Source organism: Rhinolophus ferrumequinum, chromosome 17, assembly GCF_004115265.2.
Source record: "Rhinolophus ferrumequinum isolate MPI-CBG mRhiFer1 chromosome 17, mRhiFer1_v1.p, whole genome shotgun sequence".
Taxonomy (NCBI): Eukaryota; Metazoa; Chordata; class Mammalia; order Chiroptera; family Rhinolophidae; genus Rhinolophus; species Rhinolophus ferrumequinum.
In genome coordinates this window covers 3,371,567-3,398,003 of record NC_046300.1, presented here as the reverse complement: position 1 = coordinate 3,398,003, position 26,437 = coordinate 3,371,567, and the positions used below count along the sequence as shown (strand labels likewise).

At 43.2% G+C, this 26,437-nt stretch overlaps 1 protein-coding gene across 8 annotated transcripts in view; it reads right to left on the bottom strand.

Moving 5' to 3' along the window:
• The window catches only part of CNTN4 (contactin 4), a 795,376-nt gene that overhangs the window by 151,882 nt on the left and 617,057 nt on the right, over window positions 1–26,437 (bottom strand). For all 8 annotated transcript variants that reach the window (XM_033132994.1, XM_033132996.1, XM_033132995.1 and 5 more), the window contains 2 exons: window positions 14,335–14,532; window positions 756–858 (listed from right to left, as the gene is read on the bottom strand). In XM_033132994.1, coding sequence (XP_032988885.1) covers window positions 756–858; window positions 14,335–14,532 — 301 coding nt within the window. The remainder of the gene's footprint in view (window positions 1–755; window positions 859–14,334; window positions 14,533–26,437) is intronic.

Below are 26,437 nucleotides of genomic sequence, written 5' to 3'. Positions count from 1 at the left end.
CTGGCACTGGGTTAGCTGGATGGGTGGGCTTGGGTACAGAGATTCTCAAGCATGGTTAAAATGCATAGAGGATCTAAACATTCTCATTTCAGATGATAGCTTTCATTGTTCATGCCAAACATTTTCTGTGGGGTTACAGGTAAAGTCCCAACTGGCTTGCTTTTCATTTTCCTTGTGCCCTCTGACATGGCAAAGTTAACTGGTTCCCAACTAGGCTTAGGCGAGGATACTGCATAGACAGAAAATCAAGTTGTGGATAATTTTTAGACAGCTCCGGAAAACAGAGATTCTCGTAGAGAATGTCAGGTCTTACCTATCTCTAACCAAAGCACAAAGAAGAGACTGGCGATTTAAAAAGAAAGTCAAGAAACGTTTGATGCATCGTCTGTAAACTAGGGCTGGCGTGAAAGTCCGTGTTTTTCCGAATAGTCAGCTTGACTGTACTTCAAATGGAAGCCATTGTTTCCCTGTCATCCTGGGTTAGACAGCATGCGCGTTACAGGGCATACAAACGGAATGAAATACTTTTTCAGAATCACCCGCTGTCCTGTCCTTTTGGCCCTGTCAACGGTGGCAGCCTATTCCTCCTCAAGCCATTCCATGTCCCCACTCTGTGGTGAGGGGGTGGGTATGCAGAATTACAAAGGCTTGATTTTCAGTCCCCTCAGAAACCATCACTGTGAACAGGGCGAGGTAAATTCTATACCTGCCGAGATGGGAGGCGGTGGTGAGGGAACAGGGTACCCAGAACTTACTTCCCCAAGGCGAAGCATTCCAGCCTCACCGTGGCTCCTTTCGCAGTCGGGACCGTTTCTGGGAACTGCACTTCTATTTTGGGCTCATATTCACCCATCACCCCTGTGAATAAAAAGAAGGAGCTAAGTCTTAGAGATTCTTTTAAAACGCACGCCGGTGTTTTCCTGTTAATGTCAGAGGCTCAAATCCCTCATTATATGCACAGTTCATTCCCTCATTTAAAGCAGGTCCCATCTTAGCAGCCGTGAATTGTGGCTCCTCTCCCAGTTACCGCTAGAGGGACACTTGTGTCGTGGTGCCACACCATCTGCCTAGGATTAAATTCTCCATGCATACAACTTCCTGTCTCAGGAATACCTTTCTTTGGGTAGTCATGGAAAACAAATACAAAGGCGGATAAAGTCCTAGTCACCAGGAAAATCAAATCAATTATCTTTTGGGAAACATACTGCAGAAAAATTTAAATAGCAAAAAAAATACTTGCATGCTTTATTATGTCTATTAAAGAAAAAAAAAGCGGAGCAATCAATTTGTGGCCACAAATTACTTTAACTTTCACTTCCAAGCCAGTCTGAACAAATCACAAATTAGTACACGCAAGGTAGCATCAAATGCCAGTGTTTTTATTAGATTCTGAACCAGTAAGAAAAGAATAATAGGAAGCACATATAGAAAACAACCCTTAAATTATATCCATTTGGCCAACGACATGCTTACCTTGAAGGTCATTGTCTCCTACTTTCTCACATCCTGAAAAATGACTCCACAATTATGACCAAGGTAAGACAATCTAGCAAACTAAGTTCATGCTTTATAACTAAATAATTATTTCTTATCGGTACATTCTTCATCCCATCTACCTCTGCTCCAAATGTTTTCATACACTTATTGCTATTCAATTTCTAGTCATTTTCCACGGTCTCTGGTTCAACTGTGCCAATATAAAGCTTGGAATCTTCTAGCTTACTGAAAAATAATAGGACCTTCCTTTTCATCTCTCCTCTAGGTTTTCCAAAGTTAGAGAGGGAAGAGACTGAAGAAGAAGAGACTCAGAAGAAAAGGTGAGCAGAGAATGGATGGGAAAGAGTACAATGACAAAGAGAAACGATTCCACCCATTTTGCAGAGGTGACTCTTCATTTGCAGCTGCAGAGTCTGGGAAGCATCAAGGGGATTTCGTCAATGTGTAAAAGAAAAAGGAAAACTAACAGTGTCACAATAGTCTAGCTGGGTTTGCTATGAGGTGTGTTGTCAGAAGTGCCAAGTTGAACCTAGTTGCTTATTTCCCTTCCCAGAATGACAGGGAGGACTGGATTTGGAAGGGACTTTGGAGACAATCCGTTCAGCCTTCTGAATCTTGGCATTCCAGAGCCATGCTTTTCTACAGGCAGATCCATAGCTAGCAACCTATTCTCGAAGGGACCTTACCCCCACCCCCAAAAAATAAATAAATAAAATTACAGTTCTCATCTGTCCCTGCATTTTGCAAGCACAGCTGTAATTTCCAAGGGGTTAAACAGTTTGTCTTCAGTCTCACAACAAACTCGCCGGCATTCAAGGTTGTACCTTTGCCCGCTCCCCTCCCTCTACACTCCCATTGCTCACCTTAATCTTTTACTACAGCGACTCACCAATGCAATGGACAACACTGCGAAAACAGATTCCAGTACACTAAACCCAGGCTTGACGTGGGCAAATCCAAAACCATCCCTCCCTGTAACTCACTCTGAGTTCTCTTGCCCTTAAATTTGGGTTTGCCTTCCTTTGAGCATTTGCTGCAAAACAGGCATTCACACACAACTGCCAGTGCACTTGACTTATCATCCCATAGATCAGACCAAGGCTCGGAGTGCAGGAAGGAGTTAACACTTTTGAGTGCTGTGTGTGGGGCTGTGTACCCCTAGGCAGTGTTAATTAAAGAAGGGATTGACTTGAGAGGAAGAGGTCTTCCATCCTCCCAGGAAACTGAAACTGTCTGCATTGCAGTGTATCCTGTGTGGGAGGGGGTGGGACAAGCAGCTAAAAACAAGGGGCAAAGCCAATGTGTCACAGATCAGGTTTCCCATGCCTCCTCCTTCTAAAAATATTACAGATAAATTGGGGTTCTTTAATCCAGCTGTGAAGGGTCACCAGGGGCAAATATATCTCACACAACCTTGTCCTAAGCCACTGAAACATCACTGTGATGCAGGCTCAGGGTGCTGGGTCCCCTAACCGCCCCCATGAAAGCCCAGACTCACAGCCACTGCTCCAGGAACCTTCCCACACCCCCCACCGTGTCCTACTCTCTAGCTCACAGTGGTCTTTCCATGACCAGACAGCACCTGAACCTCTTGCCTCAGTTGTCACTGCTTTCCATGACTTCTCTAAGAAAAAGACATATTTATTGAAGTATAGTTTACAGACCAAAAAGTTGAGCGATTTTACCCATACAATGCGATGGTTTTTAGAAAATGTACCGAGTTGCGCAACCATCACTACCATCCAGTTTCAGGGCATATCCATCAGCGGGATAAGACCCCTCACAGCGTGTACAGCTCTTCCCTGGAACCAGTCCCAGCCCAGGAGACCAAGCTCTGCCTTCAGTGTCTACATTGGCCCTTTCTGGACATTTCCTATAAAAGGAGTCGTACGATAGGAGGTGTTTGGCGTCTGGCTCCTCTCACTTGGCATAACCTATCGAGGTCCATCCAAGCTGCGGCAGGAATCTGTGGTTCCTTCCTTCTTTTTGCAGAACAGGATGCCACCATACGGATGAACCACATTTTACTTATCTGTCCACTGGTTATATTCGTTTCCTAGTAATGCTGTAACAAAAAGTGACACAAACTGAGTGGCTCCAAGCAAAATAAATTGATTCTTTGATGGTTCTAGAAGCTAGAAGTCCTAAATAAAGGTGTCGACAGGGATGTGCTCCTCTGAGACCCTGGGTAGAATCGTTCCTTGTCTCTTCCTAGCTTCTGGAGTGGCCGCCAATCTCTGGTGTTCCCTGGCTTGCAGCTGTGTCACTCTGATCTCTATCCCTTCATCACATGGCATTTTCTCTGTGCATCTTCCCATCATCTTCTTTTAAGGACACCAGTCACATTGGATTAAAGATCTCCCCTCCTGCAATGACCTCAACCTCACCTGAACTAATTACATCTGGAATGACCCTATTTCCAAATACTGTCATATTGTGAGGTCCTGGGGGTTAGGACTTCAACTTGTCTCTCGGGAAGGTGGGCACAATCCAACCCATAGTACCAGTTGACGGGCACGTAGGTTGCTTCCACTTTGACTACAGTGAATAATGTTTCCATAAACATTTGCATGCAAGTATTTGCGTGGACTCATTCTCATTCCTCTCGTGTTCTCCATGATTGTTACATGGGTGATGTTTCTCTTGCTTCATGTCCCAACGCAAATGATGTCCTCTCAGAGAAGTGTTTTCTGATCACCGCATTTAAGCTACCAGTAGGTCACGACTGTTATTCTCTATTAACGTCTTATTTCCTTTACGTTAATTATCACAATGTATAATTCTCTTGTTTGTTCATGGATGTAGGCTCTGTCCTCCATCTCAATTGTAAAATGCATGATATCAAGTAATGTCTCCATCTTTCTCACACATACTAGTACAGTAGTATCTTGGTTTTCAAACGTCTCCGTTGACAAACATTTCAGTTTACGAACGCTGTAAATTTTATGGATCTATGGTATCATTAGATAGTAAAATTCATGCTAAATTGCTGTTTTAGGGGTTGATTTTAAAGGTCTGGAATGGATTAATCCATTTTGCATTACTTTCTATGGGGAAATTGTACCTTGGTTTTTGAACGTTTCAGAACTCGAACGATCTTCCGGAACGGATTATGTTCGAAAACCGAGGTACCGCTGTATCTCTAGCTTCTATTGCTGTCTCTTCACTTAAGAGACACTCAGTGAAAAACTACTGCCGTAAAGCATTTTGTATGTGAATTGGGGGCCTCGCACATAGCATTACCATTTTCTATCATCTTTACAGCTCTTTATATACTTGCCATTTCTTCTGTTGTACTTTCGCTTCCTTGAGGAATGGAAATACTTCTGATTTTTCTGTATCCCTCACAAATCCTAGCTCAGTAGCAGCCATGCGAAAAGAAAAAATGTGATGAGTAGTAATCTGTGGAATGGAGGAAAAGATGTAGGAATGTGGGCTTTTATGCTGTGACAAATAACAGCCATCAAGTCAAATATGTACTTCTTTCCAGGCATGGAAGTCGTTTTTAAGTATCATCATGGTTTCTTGTGTGAGTTCACTGATTGAAGATCATGTTTTTCTAAACTGAGCTGTGTAGGTCATTTATGCGGCCGTGTGGAGAGATGTCAGGGGTGATACTCCGTGATCTATATTTATGACTATGGGAATACAGGTGTCAGGTCTCAGTAATAATGCAGATTGATCTGTAGCTATAACATTGGTTACAGGTCATAGAGATATGGATCAGAGATGGGATAGCATGGATTTTGCTGTTGTTTAGAGTGTTCATTCATAGAAAGATTGTCTTTATTTATTAGAGTCATGAAAAATGAAGGAAGCAATCTTCTTTGACTGTGTTATGAACATTTTGAGGAACACCTGTGAACGGTTCCATTTCATTTGGTTACATCTAGCACAGGCGACATTTTTATTTGACTATTTCGTTCATTTTTAACTATTTTGGCCTTAATTTTTCTACATTAAGAAGCTGTTGCCTTTTTAACCTTTTTTTTTTTAAAGAAACAAAAGGCCCCCTAAATAGGACTGCATTTGTCAAGTCATTCCTCTGGCCACCTGTACACTTTTGTACTTAATTAGTCTACAGCTGCTCTGGTCATTCACAGAATATTAGGCAAAGAGAACAAGGCCACTGGGGGAATTGTTCCAGAATCCTTCATCCATCTTGAAACTATTTTAAAACGTGGGAAGATATAAAGGCTGAGCTGTGTCTACACAGCCAAGGCAAAATAGAAGAGTGGATATAATACAGTCAGCTCTGACCGGGATACATATTCTCCATACTATTCCTTTTCTCCTGCACGAGATATATGGTTTTCCTATAGAGACAACACTTGCTTTCGATTCTAAATAGAGCTATTTACACCTATCATTTTAAACATAAAGTAAAAAAAAGTCTTAATTTATTAAAATGCATTGTCAGAGTTTTCTATTTTTTAGAGTAAGAGAACCACCATAACCATAATGAAAGTTACAGCACGTGAAATTCCACACATAAAAGTCCTCAATCATCAGGGGCTCAGCTATCCTTATAGTCCCATGAATTAACACAATACACAATCATTTACCATCAACAGTAAACCATGCGCTGTGCCTGGCCATGGGGCACAATGTGGCTGACGCAGACAGACCGTCTCGTTATGTTCGTGACACTTGCAGTCTACTTATTTTCAGTGTGCTGCACAGTGACATGGACTATGCAGGCAATGACTGCTTACTGAATAAGTAAAGGGGTTGATTTCCTGACAAAGACATAGCGAGAAGTTCCCGGGTGCTTTTTCTAAACCAGTGGTTCTCAAACTTGAAATCGCCTGGAGAGCTTGAGTTTCTGATTTAGTAAGTTGAGAGGGAGCCCCAGGATTTGCAGTCCTGACAAGTTCTCAGGTGAGGTTAATACTGCTCGTCTGGGGTGGACACACTTTAAGAACTTCTGTCGTAAGGTGTCCAGTCAAAGCAAGAAGTTCCACCTGACCTTAAGGGCCATCGCCGAGGGGCTAGCCACAGGGAAGAGTCCTGGTGCCACAGGCCCACCAGCGACGATGTCCATCAAGAGCCTGCATTCTGCAGATGGCCTTGTGGCAGCGACTGGCCCTCTTTCAAAACCTGGAAAATTATTAAGGCTGATGCCGATGCCTGTAAGAACACAGAATTTAACAAAAGAACTGGCAAATGACAGACTGTGAAAGAGAAATCAGCCACACACCAGGCTTGTTTAACTACGATTTGCAGAGTGTTGTGTTGGCAGGAGGAGGCCAGCCTGCAGAGCTGTGCATCCTCAGATTTTGCCAACACCTGCCTTTGCTGGAATCTGTGCTTGCTAAATTAAACCACAGAAGGAACTTTTACCAACGTCCACCGAGTAGGATTTTCTGCTGGAAAAAAAGAAATGGCAAAAATTGTCTTATGAAAAGTGTCTACATTGACTTTCTTGTGGAATGTCATGTATATTCTACTACTTTACACTATTTGGAAATGTCAGATTAGTCATACAAATTCCCTTCACTGAGTTGATCACGTTGCCCTTTGAAAAAAGGCTTGTTTTGCCCTGGGTGGAAGGAGACAGTCCAGGTAACTGTCCACGGAATCGCTTCTTCCACTGCTCACCTACAACAGGTGAATTCCTGTTGAGTTTAGGGCAACAACTGTCCCAACGAGAACCTCCCCAGTGGCAGAGACGAGGGGCAAGGGACCTGAGGATTGAGAGTATCCTCTTAAACTTGGGGTTTTCATCTGACGCCAGAAACCTGTGTGATGTGAAAACAAACCCCAGGATTGAACCTCACTCGGTTAATTAATCAGCCTACGAATACAGCTGATCTCTTTGTGGAGACACACACTGGTCATTGCTGCCCACTTGAGAGTGTCATGCCCTTTGGGCAATGTTGGCAGAGTTGCCTGAGAACACATGGCCGCCTCATAATGGAGGATAAAGTGTAATGCATCAATATTACAGAATATCCTAGATATTCTAGTTTCCTCCTTTCTGCTTGTTAGGTTTTCTTTGGTCTTCAATTTGGAACCTTGAGGGGAATTTGGTCATCTGAACCCCGAGGAGGTCGAAGGTCACAGAGGTGACGGTCACCAATGGCTCACCGAGACGTGAATGAGTGAACGAGCGAACGCACGGAGCTTTGTGCTAGGATTGCTGTTCAGCCTGGGGAGAAATCTGATCCAGTGAACAGCACCTGTCTGTGGAGCAGCGTTTGATGTATCTGGCCTGTGTGACCTTGAGGTGGGAGTAAAGTAAGGCAGAGCATTGCGTCTGGGATCCTAGAAGACAACGAGAAGGAACCTGAGACATAACTTATTATAAGTCACTCATTTTAATGGCTAAGAAAACGGAGGACCAAGGAATGGCATGATGTGCACCAGGCTCCCATGGCTTTTTTCTTCCTGACCTTTAGCCCTGCTCCCTTCACTGCATCCTAGGTGCGGCCACAGCAATAGGACAGGCTGCCTGGCACCGATCAGGGACATTCCCAACACCAAGTTCAGCACACGTATCTCTGTCCTACCCCAGTCTGTTCTGAAACTACAGGAAGTTGAGGTTGTCAGCCTGTCTGTTAAAGCTCGATTTCAGAGGAGGATATAAACACTTCGATGCTGGATTTGTTCAGTGCTTTCATGGCTAAATAAACTGAGGCTGGTGGGGGAAACATGCATGAGGACTCAGGAAAACGTGCCTGTTATTGTCCTTATATTTGAGAATATCAGTTTTAAGTAATTTAACTTTATATTGAAGTACAATAAAATATTCAGCAAAGCAAAGTTTATGTTTTAACTTCCAAAGACAATCTCGTGCATATAAACATATGTATATTTACACACACACATCCTACAAATATATGTTTATCAATGTAAATATAGTGGGAATGGAGGAGAAAAGGGGAGAGATAAACAGAGGAGGAGAGACAGAGATAGAGAGGTAGATGAGAGAAAGAGAAAGAGAGAGAATTCGAAACTCTAAAAGAGGATAAATCCTTTGTTTCCTATTCCCTAGCATCTCTTCTAGTTAGAGTTCTAATTAGGGATAATATTCAAAAATATTTAACAACTAGTGTTCAAATGTCTTGGTTCTAATAAGCAAAACTAAGGACTGGCTGACCAGTACCCATTCGGACCCAAAACACAAAGGCCATATGATAACTCTTCTGCCCGACGGCACACCTGTATACAGGTAACACACGCAGACATCCTCACAGACTTGATCTCATTTTCCCAAGACTTTCCTAGTGTCTGCAAATTCTCTTCCTCTGTACCATTTCAGAGGAAGTCGAGGGTAGGCACTTATGATCGTCACCTAAATCTATGACCTCTCTCATTACATGGTATGGGTGATCTGTCACCTTTGCTTATGGAAATTTACGGACAATCCTCTGAGACCTATTAGGAAGCCTGTCATGATCAATAAGGAGCAACTGGTCTACCACATACTCCTGGGCTGCGCTACCGCCCGCGGGACAAGTCATTACGATATGCTTTTCTCAATTTAATCTTATTCTTTCCTGGTACCTAAGCAACAGGTACCCTTCCCCAGCTCACAAGTTATATTATCTTTTCAAAGCAGATGTGAAAACACCTCAATAAATAAATATGAACTCTGATAGAAAATTGTCACACATCGGTTGAACAACTCTAGATTTTGTACTTCCTGGAGGTGAGTACTACAAAGTAACGTACAGTTATTTAGGAGAACTCCCTATACAAATGTTTTGAAAATTGTAAGGGAAAAGAAACAAAGTAAATGTGTACACAGAGAGCCACAGACAACTTTCTGGACCCTCAAGTAAATGGCATGGCGACTGGGGACCAAGTCTGGTCCTGCTGCTGCTTCTCCTCGCTTCTCGGGTCCCCAGTTGCCTTTTTTTCCAAAGGACAAAGATACAAAATTGAGTGATCGGATTGCTAAGTGCTTGTAGGCCCCATAATCTGTGAAAGCCCTTTTACCAAACATGGCTGCAAAAATTTAAAAACTGATCAGTGTAGAAAAATGAGAAAATGCAGCGAAGCAAACAGAAAACAAAGAATAGAACATTTTATCACTAAAAGTTGAACACCTTAAAGTTTAACACTGTTAGCATTTTGGAGAGTACAAGTCCTGCCTTCTCTGTCAGCATCCACATGGATTTTACAAAACAAGGGTCATACGACCTGTACGCTCTATAATCTGTTTTTATAACGAATTTGTTGAGTGTCTCTCACGTAAGAAAGTCACTGGTGTTGCCCTTCTGTTGTGTCGCTGTTCAAAGCACTTTACACGTAATTTAACACACAGAGGAAGCGTCTGAGGTAGGGGCCACTCTCCTCATGTGCATGACGAGCACACCAGGCGTGATGAGGTTACCCTGACATCCAGTCACATGGCTAATGCGTGGGGTGGATCCCAGCAGAGCACCTGGCTCCAGAGGCCTCACGCTTACCTCTGGACCAGCCTGCCCCGTGTTTCAGTTGCGATCTGAGGTGCAGGAAGGGGTGAGGACATGAAGAGCTGAGAGAAGGGACCAGGGAATGCCAAGGTGTTGTGGACGCTGCAGCGTGCTGGCGGCAACAGCCACGTAGGGTCTGCGGGGGCAGGGGACACACCACCCTCGATTCCTATCAGGACCTGAGCCAATGTTCATTCTGCACTTTTTATGACTCACTGCAACCTCTTGGGCTGGAGACAATGAATCATGGTCCAGAACTGCTTAGCTGGAACTCAAGAAAGGACCTGAAGCTTGAGGAGTTCTTGTTCTTTAAGCTACAGGGGTGCGTGGACAGGGGACTGAGCAGCCACCGTCTGCATTCCGGAGATCAACTCCATGGCTCGGTCACGTTTCCGAGGCAGGAGAATGTGAAATCCTAAGCGAGCTTCGGTGATCAAAATGATTGTACAAATTGCACACTCACCTTGCACTTATCAGGCTAACCTAGAGGGACTAGATTCTAGAAATTGTGGAATGACAGTTTCACTGATTTTGGCCTCACAGGGTAGGTAGCCTTTAACAAGAACCGCCCCTTGTTTGGCAATCTCTTCTTGATTTCGATTTCCCCTTTTCCCTTACCTCCAGACGAATGCTAATTAGATAGCCTATTTGTGCTTCGTGACAGCCTGGGTATCCATTTCATGGACTCCAGCCTGAATGGGAAAGACGCATGATGAATTTTCACTGTGTGGTTCTTACGGAAATTAAGAATGAATGGGCATTAACTGCTGAAGAATAAAACCCTTAGTCAACTAATTTTGTGATAAAATACTCTAATAGAAAGCATTTGTCATCTCCCTGAGGGTACACTAGACAAGCTGAGACAAATCCCAGAGGCGGGGGGGGGGTGGCTGTCAACTTCAGGTGTACGGGATGGTTCTGGAGTATTGTGTTCCTGACATTTTGTTCCTTTCTCTGAAGCAGCAACCCTGAGAGGACGCGCCTCCGTGTGTCTTAGTGCATTGAGGGCAGTACAGTGGTACCTCGGTTTTTTAACGTAATCCATTCCAGAAAACCGCTTGAGTTATGAAACGTTGGAAAACAGCCGACAGACAGCTAGGCCTCAGGATCTTGCACTCAGGGGAAGCCACGTGACGTGTTCGACTTCCGAGGGGTGTTTGAAAACCAAAGCATTTACATTTCGGGTTTATAGTGTTCGTAAACCGAAATTTTCATCAATGGAGATGTTCGAAAACTGAGGTACTACTGTATTGCGTTACATTAGTCACGTGATTCACCAAAACGAGAGACACCACTGGACAGGCATTCTGGCAACTGGCAGAGGCCAGAAGGGGCTGTATTTCAAATAATTCTGTACAAAATGCCACCGGAGCCCATCTTTTGAACAAGTTTCTTCACCCTTAGGTCTGGAGAGAGAGCAGTGATAGCTTTTGGCAGGCTTGGTCCCTTGTCTACCTGACCATTTAAACTGATAGTATTTTCCATTTTTATTTAATAGAATTCAGCTTAAGCCAACGTATTAATTTAGCTTTTGCCATGTGGCAAGCCCTGGGCCAGGTACAAGTTGGATGAAAACTATGATGTGTGCCGGGTCACAGGGTCACTGGTGGGGAAGGCAAGCTGAGGACATATATTAGGCTGGTGCCAAAGTCACTGTAGTTTTTGTGGTTATTTTTAACCATTTAAACCGCAATGACTTTTGCACCAACCTAATAAATATACCAGATGAAGACTCTAATGGAGAGATGGGCCAGGGACCATAAAGCAAAGCATTCTTTCTGTTGCCAAGGGAGAAGTCATGCTTTTGGCTTTACAAATAATGCCTAAAACACTATTCTTGACTATCCCTTTACAAACCTGCTTAGTAAAACCATTTCAGTAAACAGCACTCCCACAAACCCAGCTGCTGTGCCAGAAAGCAACATGTCCTCCTTGGTTTTCTCTTCTGCCACCTCCCACCTCCCATCAGCACGTCCTGGCAGCCTTGCCCACACACTGTCCCCTGAACCATCGTCTTCTGGCTTCCCCACCACGACTCCCTGCTCCAGGCGGCCATCATTCCCGACCAAATCACTTTGCTGTGTCCTCTACTGGATTTCCCGTGTCCACTCTCACTTTTTTAAAGTCTATTTCCACACAGTAGCTAAGCAATCTTTTTAAAAACGCATATCACTCGCGCATAAAATCCTCTAAGGGCTTCTCATCACACTTGAAATAAACTCCAGTCTTCTCTCCATGGCCCCCACGATCTGGCCCCCGATTCCTTTCCAACCTCAACTCAAACCACGCCCACCCTGCTCATTGTACCCCAACCCAGCTCACATTCTCTGTGCTCCCTGGACAAGCCAAGTGTTCATTCAGCCCTCGGGGCCTTTGCGCGTGAAGTTCACTAAGCCTGGAACGCTCCCCATGACTGAGTCTGTCATTCGCTCTCAGTTCATACGTCACCTCCTCAGAAAGCCTTTTCGTTACGACCCTGTCGAAGTAGACATTCCACCAGCCCCCCTGCCCCCAAGCCTCTGTGCTACCACACTGGTTTATTTCGTTACTATTTAAAACAATCCGAGTCTTGTTTTTGTTTGTTTTCACCTGTGCCCTCCAGGAGAATGGAGGCAGCTGAGAGAGTGCCCTGGCTGACTGGCTCCCAGAGGAGTGACTGTCACATAGCAAGTGCTAAATAAATACATGTGAAATGCATGAATAAATGAATGAGTGATTGAAATCTACACCATTGGCTCAAAAATCCCACAGTGTGCTCTACGCTGCAGGGCTGCTCAGCCCCTCTCTGCAGAGGTGGCTTGTCTGCACATAGCCTGGGGTCAGGGTTCAAGGTCACAGCCCCACTTGAGCAAAGGTCCCTTCAGGACAGAGTGAAAGAGGACAGACTGGGAGAAAAATCTGAGTTTTAGGCTTGAATTTGCCCCGTTTAATTGGCGTAAGATTCAGGTGAGAGGTGGCCTTGTGTACCAAAAAGGCACAGTGAGGGGTTAGTACGCGGGGCTCTGCAGTCAAGATGTGGTGCTGCGCGTGGATCTGAGCCGCTGTTGTTTCGCGAGCTGTGTGGCTTTGGGGTTTGCTATTTGCCGTGTCTGAGCCCCAGTGCATTCATCTGTAAAATAGGAAAGAGGACTTTCCTCGTGGAATTACTTTTGAATGAGATGATCCAGGTGAAGTTCTGAACACCCAACAAATAGTTGGCGCCTAACAAATGCTCGTTATTAACGTTCCTGGCTGACAGTTTCCTCATCTGTATGATGGGTCTAGTAAATCCTGTTCATAACGCAAGGTTCGATGGGTACTCGATGAGAGAGGGACTTAAAAAGAACAGAAACCTACACATGTACACTACGACTGCTGAAGTCATTGCATCAGCCATTATGGAAACAGTCAAGCGTGTCTTTTTCATTTACTCAACAAGTATTTATTGAGAACCTCTGTGTCCCGGGTACTGTCCTGGGGACTGGAGATACAGGGGCGGTCAAGTGCGCGTGGTTTTACAAAGGCAAGTGTATAGTTGGGGAGACAGTGACACACGCTGGAACTGTGATGCAGAGTAAAGGGTTCTGGGGCTGCAATGACGGGCGTCACTGGAGTTGATGGAGAAGGTGCCTGATAGAGCCTGGCTGGGACAGGGGCTCAGACGGAGAAGACTTCCTGGGGACAGTGGGGTGTCTGACAAAACTGGAAGGGACAGTAGGAGTTAATCAAGTGACTAAGAGAAGAACAGCATTTCAAGAAGAGGGAATAGAATCATATACAGACTCATGGTGGGGAAAAGGCATGGTTCTCGCAGAGTTGGGCATATAATTTGGTAAGATTAACTTTAAACAGCACATGGTGAATTGCCATGCACTATCACGTCATCCGTTCAAGTCATTAGGTGAAATTCATGTATTTTCTGGAACTATTCTCACAAAAGTGTGGGAAATTCAAACGTCTCTGCAATTAGCCTTGAGAGTTCTGCATTTCAGTGTGGTGGGAACTATGTCTTCAGGATCATAAATCCAGATATTATTTGGATAATTTAAAACTTCTTTCTGGACCCTGAATTCTAAATTGTATAGAAAAGGTTAATGACCTAATTGTTCAATCTCCCACTTCATTGTACCTGGGTACTGGATTTCAGTGGGAAGGAAACAAGAAGTAGGTTCCTTTGTTATTTATATTCACCTAAGCCCACAGCCTATTCCTGTCCAGATTAGCAATTCGATTTCTAATTAGTTTTCCAAAATGGATTCACGGGTTTATTTGTTACACAAGCGGAGAAAATAAGGGTCCCAAGTGTAGAAAACATTAAATTTTTCTTAAATTCAATTCAGACAATCAGGCTCTGTGTGCCAATAACATTACAACTTCCCACACTCAACCTGTGGTCCCAAAGAACAGAACTAACAAAATCCCTTGGAAAACTCACCGTCATTTCTCAGGATTAGCGGTGTGGGCGGCCCCAGGACCTTGTGGTTTGTCACTGTGTTCGTCACCACACAGGTATAATTCCCAACATCTGATTTTTCTACTTTGGCGATATACAGATTCCCAGTCTCTTGAGAAACAAAGCGTCGATTGTCCTGATAGGAAGGGTATTCATTGAAGATCCAGGCATAGCTCAGCTCTGAAAGCAAAAAGGAACCGTCGTTAGCCAGGCCGCCCTGTTCAGGAAAGCAGGGGTCAAGTTCGATATTCACAACCATTGCCCACAGGTTGTTTTTCAGCCTGCTAAATATAAATAGGAAGTAATCGCAGTCCCCTAAAGCATTTTACCAGTCTTCTTACCGTTAATCGATCCGGTCTTATTTCTAAAGAACTAGAGAGTATACGGTAGTTGATTAAGAGAAGCCCTATGTCTTTAAGCCAAGGGAATAGCATTGAGATTTGCTCAGTGTGCGCCAAGCACCATGCAGTACTTCCTGGGCTAATGCTCAATTTACAGACCCAGACAGTCTATAATCTTGACAGAGCAGAGCTGGAAGTGCCCTGGAAGCTGTTTAGATCACTTCCTTCATTCTGTGGATAATAACCATGATAGCACATCATACATAGTGCCACATGCTGGCCTAGCACTGTGTGGTTTTCAATAGCTTTATAGTTTTCCATTAATTGAGAAAGTTTGGCACAGAGAAACAAAGTAACTAGTGCAAACTCTCAGCCCTACTGAGAGAGTAATTTCTGAGTCTCAATCCAGTCTGCCCCCAACACCCCTTACTATCCATGCAAATTCCTACTCTTTCCTTACTTGTGAGGTTGAACTCCTTTCCCTGTATTTTAGTGAGATGTTGGTTTAACATTGTAGCAAACACTCGCTAAGCATACATCGACTGACTGGTTGGCTGGTCTCATGAATGTAAATCTGTATTTTTAAAAATGAGCTGAAAAAAATGATTACATTCAAAAGAGAGTGAGTATAAAGTAGCAATTAAAACTGGCCTTTTCACAAATGCTTATTCATCCCTGGATGCCAGTGGGACCAGGGTAGGAGGCAGTCATCCCTGCAAATACTCTTTGAAAGTCCTAATTTTCTTAAGAATTAGGTGAATGTTTTGTGAATGAACACACGAGCCCACAGTTTCAATTTCAGATGAGGACTCAAATGACAGTTAGTTTAAATGATTTGCTGCGGTGAACTCTTGTGCCCCGAGGAAACCAAACTTCTTCAGCTCCAGGCAACCCATGATCCCTCTCTGTCAAGGGTAATCTCTAGATCTGTCTTAAGCTGGAGAAGCAACACAGAAGGCACTGGCACTGATTGGCCAACATGCCCTACTTTAGCTTCAGAAGCTTTCGGATGGGGGAGGTGGAACAACTGGATGCAAAGGGACCCTGTGGTTTCCAGAACTAGCTGGCAGCGTTCTGGCATGTTGCTCTTTTAACATGACCCTGGGTTAAAGTCTAAATGCATGGAGTGTCCTTGGAAAATGGTAGGAAGTTCACCTCTGCTTTGTATACAGAACACGGATCACTTCAAAAGGCATTTTCATTGTTTGATACTTCAGTGAGGCCTGGTTGTAAAGAAATGCATGACGGAATGAGCCACAGGAAACAAATTCTGCCCCAATAATCCACTGTTTACACACAAAGCAAGGGTCGTGCCCGACGGCTTTCTGTTTGTCACTGGATCATAACACATCTGCATGCATTTTTAGAGAGATATAATTATGTTTATATGAGAATGGCTAATCATTTTATTGATGCATGTGCATGTAATTATAAGTAGCCCCATGCTGGACCACTACCTTACACCATGACAAAAATGAACTCAAAATGGGTTAAAGACCTGAACATAAGAGCTGAAACCATAAAACTCCTAGAAAAAAACAAGGAGCTAGAAAAAGCTCCTTGACATCAGTCCGGGCAATGATTTTTTTGGAATCTGACACTAAAAGCAAAAGCAACAAAAGCAAAAAATAAACAAATTGAACCATATCAAACTAAAAAGCTTCTGCACAGCAAAAGGAAACCAACAAAATGAAAAGGCAACTTACTGAATGGTAGAAAATATTTTCAAATCATTTACCTGATAAGGGGTTCATATCCAAAATATATCAAGAACTCATACAACTCAATAGAAAAAAGAAATAATTAAAGAAATGGGCAGATGATTTGAATAGACATTTTTCCAAAATAGAAATGCAAATGGCCAACAGACGTATGAAAAGAGGCTCCACATCACTAATTCTCACAGAGATGCAAGTAAAAACCACAATGAGGGCCAGCCCGGTGGCTCAGGTTGTTAGGTGGCTTCATGCTCCTAACTCCACAGGCTGCTGGTTCGATTCCCACATGGGCCTGTGGGCTCTCAACCACAAAGTTGCCAGTTCAATTCCTCGAGTCCCACAAGGGATGGTGGGCTCTGCCCCCTGCAACTAAGATTGAACACGGCACCTTGAGCTGAGCTGCCTCCCAGATGGCTCAGTTGGTTGGAGCGTGTCCTCTCAACCACAAGGTTGCCGATTGGAATCCTGCAAGGGTTGATGGGCTGCGCCCCCTGCAACTAGAAACGGGCAACTGGACCTGGAGCTGAGCTGCGCCCTCCACAACTAAGACTGAAAGGACAACAACTTGAAGCTGAACGGCACCCTCCACAACTAAGATTGAAAGGACAACAACTTGACTTGGAAAAAAGTCCTGGAAGGACACACTGTTCCCCAATAAAGTCCTGTTCCCCTTCCCCAATAAAATCTTTAAAAACAAACAAAAAAAACCCACAATGAGATACCACCTCACTCCGGTCAGAATGGCCATCATCAATAAATCAACAAACAACAAGTGCTGGTGAGGATGTGGAGAAAAGGGAACCCTTGTGCACTTTTGGTGGGATTGCAGATTGGTGCAGCCACTATGAAAATCAGTATGGACGTTCTTCAAAAAATTAAAAATAGAGCTACCTTATGACTCAGCAATTCCACGTCTGGGTACTTAACCAAAGAAAATGAAAACACTAACTTAAAAAGATATTTGCACTAATTTAAAAAGAATACTGCCTATGTTCACTGCAGCATTATTTACAACAGCTAAGATATGGAAGCAACCTAAGTGTCCGTTGATGGATGAATGGATAAAGAAATGGTGGTGCATATATACAATGGAATACTATCAGTAATAAAAAATAATGAAATACTGCTATTTGCAACAAGATGAATGCATCCTGAGAACGTTATACTAAGTGATATTAAGTCAGAGAAAGATAAATACTGTGTGCTCTCTCTTTATATGGAATCTAAATATAAATAAATAAATCAAGCTCACAGACACGGAGAATGGATTCGTGCCAGAGGGGAGGGTGGGAGAAATGGGTGAGGGGGGTCAAAAGGTAAAAAATAATAATAATAATTTAAAAATATCTATTTAAAAACCTGTCCAAACAAAATTTCCTACCCATTCCGTTACTTGCATAGAATGACAGCCATTGTTTGGTACTCCTTTTCAGTTCTGGCCTATACGCCTATAGGCTTTTCATGATTTTTACCATAGCACAAATGCTATTTTAAAAAACACACAAAAAACGAAAAACATGAAAATTCTGAGGCCTAGAAAGGTTAAGCAAGGTCAAAAGCAGACTATAACCTCGTCCCTGAGGCTCTATTTGCATTCCTGGGCTCCCTCCAGGAAGCAGTAAGACCTCTTAACCCTCGAAAGTAAAGAGCTAGTACCATTATTTCACTCAACAGATGATAGTTTTCCCCTAACAGCCTAAGTCTATTTTTATCGGAGCAAAACATTAATCCAATGGGTTACATGACATCCTATCAACGTTCTGAAAAATAAAGCCAAATAAATAAAACAAATACATTCTCATACACTGCCACTAGCAAGAATGTACCCCACTCGGCTTGATTTCCTTCGAGACTTTATGCAATATCTATACTTACTCAAACTTGACAGATCTCTTTTGATACGTTCCCCCACTAACTGCTCTGGAAGTGACACACAGTTCCTGTCCCATTGGCAATTTCTAACAAAGGAGTAAACACATACTCGGAATGCGGTATTTAATAAATTGTGAGGCTTCTGATGCCCGACTGAAAAATACTGAGATGAGTTATAATGTGATGCCCATCAAGGCAGAAGATCAAGTGAGAGTGTCCTGACTTGCAGTACCCAAATCTATAGGAAATGGACTACAGAACGCCACTTTCTTAATTGGTTCTTTTGTCCGTATCTTTGGGCCAACAGCAAAGGATGTTGGGTTATTATTTTTAAAAGCAGACATCAGTATAGCAATTTTTAAATTCAGGGACACATTGAACAAATGCACCTGATCATTGTCCTCTGGACGGATGCTTCTAACTTGTTCCACATGCTGTCTAGCTTCTTGCTGGAGTTACATTATGCTTCTTCACAGTCTGAGTCCTACCCCAGGGGTAGCGAAGATGTCAATTTTCAAAGATGTCTTTCGTAGTCCTGAAAATGTTAAATCTGCAAGGAGCCTTAATCCATCCTTTCAATTTTACTGAGCAGGAAACGGAAGTCTAGCAATGTGACATGCGAGGGTCACAGTTACACATTTGGTAAGTGGCAGAGATGGGATTACGGGGTAGTCTCTGGTTTCAGAAAAGCTGGATCTCTTAGAAAGTCATGAGTTCCTCTCAGAATTTAATTTGGAGCTAGAAGCGGACAGTTTTCCTTATCAATAAATTGAGGGAGTAGAACTAGATGATCTCTAAGTTTTTCCCAGCATTAAAATTCCATGATTCTATATTATGCTACCAAATCCAACATTTAATCTTAACAAATGAGGAGAGTGGGATCCAAAGTGACCCAGTAAGTTCCTACTCATCACATAGGTAGCTATTAGCAAGGTCAAGAACGAGAACTCACTCACACACACACACACACACACACACACTCACACTCCACTTACTTACTTGAGTCAAGCTGTGTTGTGTAGAAAAAAGATAACAGAATTAATAGCAAGGAGACCGGGATTCCAGTCCTTGCACTGTGGCCAATTTTGGTATGGATCAATTATTTTAACAGCATGAGGTTCTCATCTTTAGATGAGTTTTTATCAGCAACTACCCTTGTTTTTGTTTAGTGTTGTGGGGTTGAATTTCAAGTGAGATGTCTTTCTAAGTGAGTAGATGTGCGGGAAGAAAAGCATTTTAAGTGATCTACAAATGAACCGGGTTACGTGGAAGCATTCATTGGTTTATCTGCTGCCAAATATGTACCAACTATGAACAGAAGCACTAAGCTCAGTGCCGGGATGGAGAGCGGTTAGGAAGGTGGGGGTGCAATCCGTCGGCACTTTGCCTGGACAACGGGAGAGAGAGGACAGCCCAGTGGGAAGACTCCTCGAGTTGGTGCCAAGGTAATGGGCTGAGTCTTGGCTTCGGGGCAAATCAGTTGGAAAGTAATTCCTACTCCTGAGTCACCTCATCTGAAAAATAGGGATAATAAAAAGAACACCCGCCTTACCTAGACCAAGAGTTGCACTGAACATCAAATGTGTTAATGTCAACTTTTGAGAAGTTGCTTGTCTTTCTCTGACATAAGAGAAAGGGAGATGCGAGTAATCTAGATAATACCAGAAATACTAAGGACTAAGGACTATACTGGGAGCCTGAAGTACTAAAGAGCCCTACTGATTATGCACCATAAACAAATGGCAGGAGAGTGTAAGAGTCCCAAGAAAGAGTGACCAACAGACCTCCGGCTTCTGAGAGATGAAGCCACTGGGTGCCACCTCTAATTATACTAAGACACGGAATGATCGATATAAAGTCACGTGCAAACTGTCGTCCAGTGAACAGCACTCTGGGAAACAGCCGTGGAGGGGAAGTGTCTGAGAGAAGCTGGAATTAAGGGCTGGAACAGAACAGGTAGGGTCCCTCTGTTATTCAGAAGACAGACCAATGAATATTTAACACCTGTCATGGCGGCCATGGTCCTTTACAACTCAGGTTGCTGAAATCATGGCTGTAGCTGAAAGGACGCCTATTATGGATGCCCTGTGGCCGAGACAACTTGGTTCAGAAAGGTCTCCAGCATCAAGCAGGTCCTTCCAGCATTCAGACACTGTTTCTCATTATGAATTAGTGTTGAGCAGAGCAGGGTGGCATACATCAGTCACTTGGGCCACTGGCTGCCACTCCTACACCCATGGTAGACATTCATGCTTGAATATGCCAGACACAGGTTCACAATCATTCTCAATACACTGCTTCAGGCAGTGGCTGCCAATCGATTCATGCTGGCACAGAAAAGCAAACCTTTCCACCATCTTTGCAGAAGTGATACAGGAGAAGTGAAATGGTGACCATACGAGGCAAGGATTAGATAAGACCTAGTGCTAAGTCCCATGCGATTTGTGCCAAGCATTTCTAACAAAGCCTCCCAAGTCCTCACTGTGTTTAATGATCGGTTAGTACAGGCCGTGATCTTCACTCGCCCAGGCGTGGCAGGGAGGGTGGGAGTAAGACGGAAACAGGGACCCTTGTGGGCAAGTACACAGCCCTTGAATACTGCTCTTGGGTGTGGCTTATAATCTGCTCCACACCCTTTACGGGTTACTTCTTATTTTATTGCCTCTACTTTATTGGGTAAACTGGGCATTTTTCTGAAGGTATAGATTTTCTTGAAAAATGTGTAGGTGGAAGTTAAGGAATTTAACTTGAAGGGAATTGAACACACTGTTCTGATAATAAGACATGTATGAGAATATGACGGAATAAATATAAAACTCACACAAATATTAAATGTAAATGGGAGGGGGAAGAGAGAGAGAGAGACAGACGGAATGAAATACTACTCAGCCATAAAGAAATAAAATCTTGCCATTTATGACGACATGGATAGACCTGAAGGGTATTGTACCGTGTTTCCCTGAAAATAAGACCTAACCGGAAAATAAGCCCTAGCATGATTTTTCAGGATGACATCCCCTGAACATAAGCCATAATCGTCTTTTGGAGCAAAAATAAGACCCAGTCTTATTTTCGGGGAAACACAGTACTAGGTTAATAAGTCAGGCAGAGAAAAACAAATACCACATGATTTCATTCAGATGTGGAATCTAAAAAAAAAAAAATAAATGAACAAACAACACAAAACCAGACTCATAGATACAGAGAACAGATGGATGAAGGACATCAAGGGGTGCAAACTTCCAGTTATAAAATAAGTAAATTATGGGGACGTAATGTGCAGCATGGTGAATATGATCAATCATGGTGTTTTAACTTTGTATGCTGACAGAGGGTAACTAGCCTTATTGGGGTGACATTTTACAATGTATACGCATGTTGACTCATTACGTTGTGCACGTGAAACTGATATAATATCGTATGAGTATGTCAATAATACTTCAATAAAATGATAATGGAAAACCAGTCCCTGATTCCCAGACGTACAGTACGGTTTTCAGTCTCCCCGCCCAGGCTTCAGGGCTCTCTTCCCGGCATTTCCTTCCAAATTCTGCTTATCTCAACCCCCATCTTTTGGAAAGAGCCATTTTCCCACTTGGGAAGTACATGTGGTCTTTTCTCAACTACCAAAGAGGCACGTGTTTCTTTCCTACCTCGTAGCAACTAAACACCATTTCATATATTCACATCTTGTTTCTGCTGTATTAGGAGGTTCAGTTGTTTGTCTCTCCCTCCTCAGCCAGGCCCAAGTACGACTTGTGGACAAGAGAACACATAGCAGGAGAACACGCTTCACTTCTGTCCCCCACATTCTGTAGTCAACTCAGTAAATGTCAGTAAGATTGAACTGGAATCCCGAATGTCAGAAGTTCCTGGAGCAACCATTTCATACTGAACTCCAGGCCAAATGTCTCAGTGAGAAAGATGTCACTTATACCTAGAGGAAGAGGCCTTCCACCAGACCACTCACAGGACATGAAAATCACTGAAGTGACAAAGGGCAAAAATCTGTACTATCAGAACCCGTATGTTTTAAGTCATAATGCCTAAGCCCTTTCACTAAGGAAAACAAAACATTCCTGTTCTTTTTTTCCTGACTCTCTAATGCAGTTTCACTGAATTTACAAAAGGGCAGAAAGAACAGATGACTGATTCAGAGTCTTCCATATATCCAAGAGGAGAGAGACTTAGCAAAAGCAGAGAGGTCAGCATGTAGGGGTGAAGTTGGCCCATGGCACGACAAAACAGGCTACATGACATGTGTTGATAAAATTACTTAAGTTACCAGGTGAGATGTGTGTGACCCAGCCAGGTTTCAGTTATTCAAAGGTGGCAGTAATGCCCAGATTAAGATATTTCTATGTCCAAGGAAGGTAAAAGCAGGTCCAATGAGCCAGATTTCCCCGTATGTCTTTAAGAAAGGCTACGTCCTGCATGTATAATAGCAGAACCACAACTTGTTAAATTCTTTGCATTTCTAAAACAACTTAGTACCCATTATCTCATTTGTCGCCTCTGAAAATTTTTAGAAATAAGTAGAATAAAGATTAGTTCTGTTGGAGAGACGGAGAAAGTGAGACATGGGAAAGTCAAGCGATCTAATCCAAGACCAAAGGTAGAACCAGTGGGATTTGACTGGGATTAAAACAGACGTCTCTCGAGCAGGTGGCAAAGATTGCCTCTCCCATGCTAGAACCCACTACAATGGCAGCCTTCCACTGAACTGAGCCAGTGCCATGGTGCTACAGGGTTGTCCTGACTGATGTGCCAAGCCCTGGCTGAAATCAGGATGGCAGCAGGGACCACCGCCACCCTGCTTGCCTCTGGAGGCTATGCCACAGTACCTAATCTCACGTCTGGCACTCAGGAGATGCTCCCGATTTCAGCGAACCTGGTGACCAGCTACATCCTGAAATGTCAGGATGGACAAGTCGCCTGTATCATCAGCATTCAAAGACATTTTCTAAGAAAAGGCTGCACAAATCATCTTCACTAGAATGTGTGCACTTTGTCACAGCATCATCAAAATCTATCGTAGTATTTTAAGTAACTTCTGGGGAGCAAGAGGCAAAAAAAAAAAAAGAACGATTCAATGTGGGAACTGAAGTACATTCACAGGAATAATGAAAAATTTTGAGTAAATGGTAGGAAATTCCAGTTAGACTATAATTATTTACAGTTTTGAAAGGACACAAGCAGTAACATGACTAACTGAACAAGCTTTCAGCCAATATCAGCAGCTCCCACACAAATCACCAATACACAGCCTTTTCACCAGAGTACTAAACAATTCTACACCCTTTTCAATTAAAGATGTGACCTAAAATTCAAACAACTGACATTTAAATCCCAAGCATAAATTAACCCTTAATCAAATTGCCAAGAAAACACAAGTCCTCATTGTAATCCCAGACGCTTTTCCCGTGTTTTCCCTGTCAGGCCAGGGATGAGAAGAAACAAAGGACCAAAGCATTGGGCCTGGTGCTCTATTAAAAACGAGTCTGCCCTTCCCCACAGAGAAGTATTTTCTCTATTCATTTGGACCTTTACAAACAAAAGAGATATTCCCTGACTACGATGGTCAGATTCCGCCCAGGAGTGTGGCAGACAGGACCCGATGAAAGATTAGTTATCCATGATTTTGACTTCATTATCCCATGTGCCATGCAAGGTACCTTTCTTCGTGGAGGTACTTCTTCAGGTGGCTCTCGTGGTAGCCAATCACATTCCTCCAAGGCTGGCTGTAGGCGATGAGTCATGAGGCAGACCAATCGTGTTACCTCATCTCCCAAGGACCAGTGATTGACGCAGACAGGGTCATGAGATGCACGTCAGTCAATCAGAAATTTCTAACATTCAAAGAGGAATGAGGGTCATTCCTGAGCAAAGAGGGTCTTTTTTTCTCCCTCAGTTTTTAAGATTCAGAGGCTATGAGCAGAGTGTCCCCTGGCCATGTCCATGACAGACTGGTCTGACAGGATGAAGCTAAGACTCAGAGCCGACAGGCTCTGAATGTAGGTGGTGCTTGGACTCCTCAAGAAAATCAGCTCTGAGGAAATATGCACGTCATCTGCCTTTTTTCTAATCAACAGAGCCACTCATTAAAAAAAAAAGTCTCCTGTGGATACTGAGTTTCTGTCCTCGCGATCAAAAGTGTCTTGACTAATATAAACCCTCGTCATTTCTTTTTCTACTTAGACTTATCATACCTCCCTTCCCCTTTAGTAATGGACTTCTCTTACCATCGGCCATAAACCCCCTCAGACTATCCTTTGAAAAATACTTGTGTACTAATCTCTCATCTATCCATTACCACGTGAAATTGTTCTTTAAATTACAGGCTCTTAGAAATGGTGGATTCTGACCAATGACTCCTGTGTTTCTTTTAAGGCAATAAAACAAAGACTTGCAAGAAAAAAGGCAGCTTCAATAAAACTTTCAGGAGAAAAATAACATCAGATCACAGCTCTTTTCTGATGTCTAAGCAAGTCTTGATGTATTTATTTAATAAATATTCTCACCTCATGTGTCTTAAGAGTATTTTCTATACCAGGTCAAGTACCTGCCCTAATATCTGGAGTTAGACACATCTGGCCCTGAAACCTTGCTTTGTGCTTCTATGAGACCATGGAAAGTTACTTACGTAAGACTCAATTTTCTCATCTGAAAAGTGGGGATAATAATACTTACACTTTTCAGGTAGCTGAGAGGGTCAAGGGAAAGATATAAGGAACTTGCTTATTATAAGGAGCACAGTGTCCATACACTCTAGCCCTCTGTACACGTCCATGTTTGTTGTTACCACTGATAAGGCAAAGATGGTGAATAGAACTGTCTGATGAATTACACATTCATTCAAATTCATTCTGAAGACCCATTCAAAATCATCCACTTCCATTAACAGACGAGATCAGGGTTTCTGATTAATACAGCTGCGTTGACATCTTATCTTAGTACACATAGCACTCTACCTTTCTGAAATGATTTGCACTATGTTATTCATTTGATGCATCTCCAAGAGGTAGTATTTGCTATCCAAGAACAGAGAGGAAAAATAACTTAGTAAATCTTACATTCAACAGAAGTAGCCCAGGAAATTAAATCTTCTGGCCACGTGTACAGTGCAGTATGCTAATAAACTTAAGTAGCAAAACCAGAACTTAAAATTAATATGTTCTCTCAGTTTCTAGAAATGGAGGATATCCGAGAGAAGACTGGATGCAAAGATTAACAGAGTGTGGTGCGTAAGAACAAAAGGTCGTATGTGGGAAACTCGGCAGTAAAGTTACAACCAGAGTCCGTGTGTTACAGATCACAGCTGGAAAGTACCCTGCAGAAAACGAGTCCACACTCCTTTTCAGAATCAGGGACCAGTGCTGCACAGGCAGCCAATCCATTCTTGGTTGTTTTTTTGTGGTTAGTACATGATCAGGGCAGGACTCCGAATCCACGACCTCGGTTTCTGTACCAACGGCCCTGTCCTCACACAGTGCAGGTGACAAGACAGCAGGGGAGCAGATTCCCTCATCTAACTTTGTGATCGCTCAGCCTCAATGTTCTCATCTATAAAGAAGGGCTACCCATCCCCTGAGAGGCGTGGTGACCAAATAAGACCATACACGTGAAAACGATTTGTAAGCAAGGGCACACCAAGGGAAGGTGAGAAGTCACTGTGGCACAAGGCCTGCAGATGGATCTCACCTTGACCCTGCAGCTCTGCCGAATTGCCATGGGCCCTCTGCAGTGTGTGCTGGGTTCTGAGGTTGCCCTGGGATCCAGAGCGAAAGGAGTCCTCACTGACCTGGGCGGACTGTCACCGGTACACGCGTGGGTCAGGAGGCACGTGTGACAAATACTTAGGGTGCTGCCTCTGTGTCAATGAGTAGTCACTTGGACGGGGACAGGAGAGCTCTGAATGAAGAGGCCCAGGTTCTAAGGGACAGGTTTCTACCTCTATTTCCATGAAGTGTATAACACTGTAAAATTTGCTTTACCAAATTCACTGTGTAGTCATGAAGACTAAATCAAAACATACATGCAAAAGAGCTTAAGAAACTGTAAGAGCAACATGCAGTAGAGAGTAATATTATTACAGTATAAAATAATTACACATGCGACCATATCTTACCCATAGAAAACAGCTCCTTTACGTGG